Source organism: Phytophthora parasitica (genome assembly GCF_000247585.1).
Source record: "Phytophthora parasitica INRA-310 unplaced genomic scaffold supercont2.20, whole genome shotgun sequence".
NCBI lineage: Eukaryota > Oomycota > Peronosporomycetes > Peronosporales > Peronosporaceae > Phytophthora > Phytophthora nicotianae.
This window is the reverse complement of record NW_008649006.1, coordinates 580,310-581,722: the sequence shown is the minus strand read 5'-3', so window position 1 is coordinate 581,722 and position 1,413 is coordinate 580,310. Positions and strand designations below refer to the sequence as shown.

The 1,413-nt window shown below is 50.0% G+C and overlaps 1 protein-coding gene across 1 annotated transcript; it reads right to left on the bottom strand.

The window, feature by feature from the left end:
* Positions 1-49: 49 nt before the first annotated feature.
* Positions 50-809, bottom strand: PPTG_10073 (hypothetical protein; the record flags this gene model as incomplete). Its single annotated transcript, XM_008905315.1, has 2 exons — positions 50-81; positions 281-809. The coding sequence occupies 2 exons, from the start codon at positions 807-809 to the stop codon at positions 50-52; spliced, it is 561 nt and encodes a 186-aa protein (XP_008903563.1).
* Between the last annotated feature and the right edge of the window lie 604 nt (positions 810-1,413).

Genomic DNA, 1,413 nt, shown 5'->3' with positions numbered 1-1,413 from the left:
TGCTGGCGTTTCTGCTGCCGGAGATTCCTGCTTTCCCGTCGATGAGCCTTCAGTCGACTTCGTCTCCGTCGATGGAGAATCCTGCTTAGTATCGGAATTTCCTGATGCTTCAGCTTGCTTCTCATTCTCTGACGCTCCGGAAGACTCGGCTTCCTTCGACGAGCCCTGTGTCGTCGGCGTTGAGCCGCCTCCACCACTTCCTTCCAGAGGCACGCAGTTAACTGAACAAAGCAAAGGATTAGTTGCACCGCATGACCGATCACTTTACAAGTGTACGTACCATAGGTCTGCCACTGCGCGTTCTGGAACGCCAGCCAATAGATCGTCAACAAGCATTTACCGTTGCACGATGAAAAGTCCACTGGCATATCGGACGTTTGTTTCGAGCCATTGGGGCCACCCTTGAACTCGTCCTCGCAGTCATCACCGTGGAGAACCATCTTGTCGTCTAGGTAGATTTCACAAGGGCCAGTGTGGGTGAAGCCGCCGCCCTCGTTGCCATGCCACTTGACTTTCCCGTCGGCCGGAATTGGCTGGGGGTCCCCATTTTCCAGCGTGTTACCACATTTCTGGTCCTTGACCATGTCCAGCACCACGTCCTTCACAGACATGCCCTTCTCTTTGGCCATCGTCTTGAATGCGCCAACTTGGTCACCACCGGATCCGATGTCCCAGTAGTTGTCGATCAAAGTAACCCAGCCGGGATTGGGACTGTCCTTCCAGGACGGCTTGGGCTGTTCGAGATAACTGTGCGCTTCAGTGCGGGAAGTGAACGTTGCTAATAGAACAACAGCGGAGGCAGCAAGCATAGGCTTTTGGAGTTCCAGGTTCTTTAGCGGGCAACAATTTGAGAAGTAAAAGTTGTAAACTATTTCGGAGGGTACGGCAGACGCTTTTACGGTGCTCGAGCGTTATCCGCGATCGCGTACCTATCGAGAAAATTGAAAAGGCTTCTGCGCTGTGCTCCTACTTCGTGCTGCATTGATATTGAGCGTTGATGTCACGTACAGTCATATAGAATCTCGTTATCCCGCATGCCCTGCAGGTTAATCGGAAGTGTGTAGTGCCTAAAATCTTTTGTGTTTTGGAAAGGAGAGTATTTCTCAATGGATGGGTGTTGTAGACATCGCAGGCAGGGCGTATCAGGGTTCCCGAAAAATGTATTTACCGGAAATATATTGAACAAATCTCAGTAAATATCTTATTTATGGATGTTATCGGCTGACGTTACGTATTTTAGGATTTTGTGTGTACTTGTACATAACTTATTTTTTTATCGTCCCAACCATTAAAAATGGTTGGTTTTGAGAGTGCAGCAGTACTTGCCTTTTGCCAACCATTTCTCACTCTCCCATTTGCATCGAGATCCCTCAACCCACCCCCTCCACGCTCACTCGCCATGCCCTCCTCCGT